Source organism: Phytophthora infestans, genomic scaffold (assembly GCF_000142945.1).
Source record: "Phytophthora infestans T30-4 supercont1.103 genomic scaffold, whole genome shotgun sequence".
Taxonomy (NCBI): domain Eukaryota; phylum Oomycota; class Peronosporomycetes; order Peronosporales; family Peronosporaceae; genus Phytophthora; species Phytophthora infestans.
In genome coordinates, this window is record NW_003303656.1 from 335575 (window position 1) to 336337 (window position 763).

Here is a 763-nt window from a genome sequence, read left to right on the forward strand (position 1 = left end):
TGCTTTTGCAGCAATGTATCACGTGCTCGAGCGTCATACCAAATTTTCGTTTTGCCTTAGCATCCTGACTCTTGTAGCCAGCCATGCGCTTCGCTGGAAATCGGAATGCGTTAGCAGGTTTCTTATCCGGATATTGGAGATTATTGAAGCAGGTCTGATACATGACCTTCTCTGAAAGACCAGGTAGGGACACTCCATCCGCAAACATATCCAGATTGAAGCGCTTAAATAGCTCTCGCTGAGCCTTGATAGCTTTGGTGAAAGGGACTACGTCGAGATTATTGTACCAGATCAGTAGTCTTTGATCGATTTCATCTCGTAGTAATCCACACGAACTTCACTCGTTCGTAGTCATCGCTCGTGATGCTCCTTTGCAGCGGAGCCTTAATTTTCAAGAGCTGACTTAGGGTGGGGAGAGTAGTTTTGTTTTAGAACGAACATTGAACGCGGTGATGTACTCGTAAGGGAAAAGACCCTTACCAAGACCACAGACACATCTAATTTTGTCATCGCATTTGCAGCCACCGAGATATGTTGTAAGATACTTGTCGTAGCTGGTACCAGCTGGTACATAGTTAGTGATATCAAGCATTTTCATGTCCGATGTAGCAATGCACATGTAGCTGGGGTTCTTGATGACAGATTTGACGCTGTCGGTACCAATTACGGCAAACAAATCTTTTTTTAATCAAGTTAATATTATATCGACCAGAATTGAAGCCGAATACTGGTACCTGGTCAAGCTGCTGTTTCAGTTCCCATA

General features: G+C 43.9%; 1 protein-coding gene across 1 annotated transcript in view; it reads left to right on the top strand.

Moving 5' to 3' along the window:
* Window positions 1-635: 635 nt before the first annotated feature.
* Window positions 636-763, top strand: part of PITG_19387 (TRAF3-interacting protein, putative) — a gene marked incomplete at both ends in the record, with an annotated part of 2804 nt that continues 2676 nt past the window's right edge. The window contains one exon of the mRNA XM_002896134.1: window positions 636-656. Coding sequence (XP_002896180.1) covers window positions 636-656 — 21 coding nt within the window. The remainder of the gene's footprint in view (window positions 657-763) is intronic.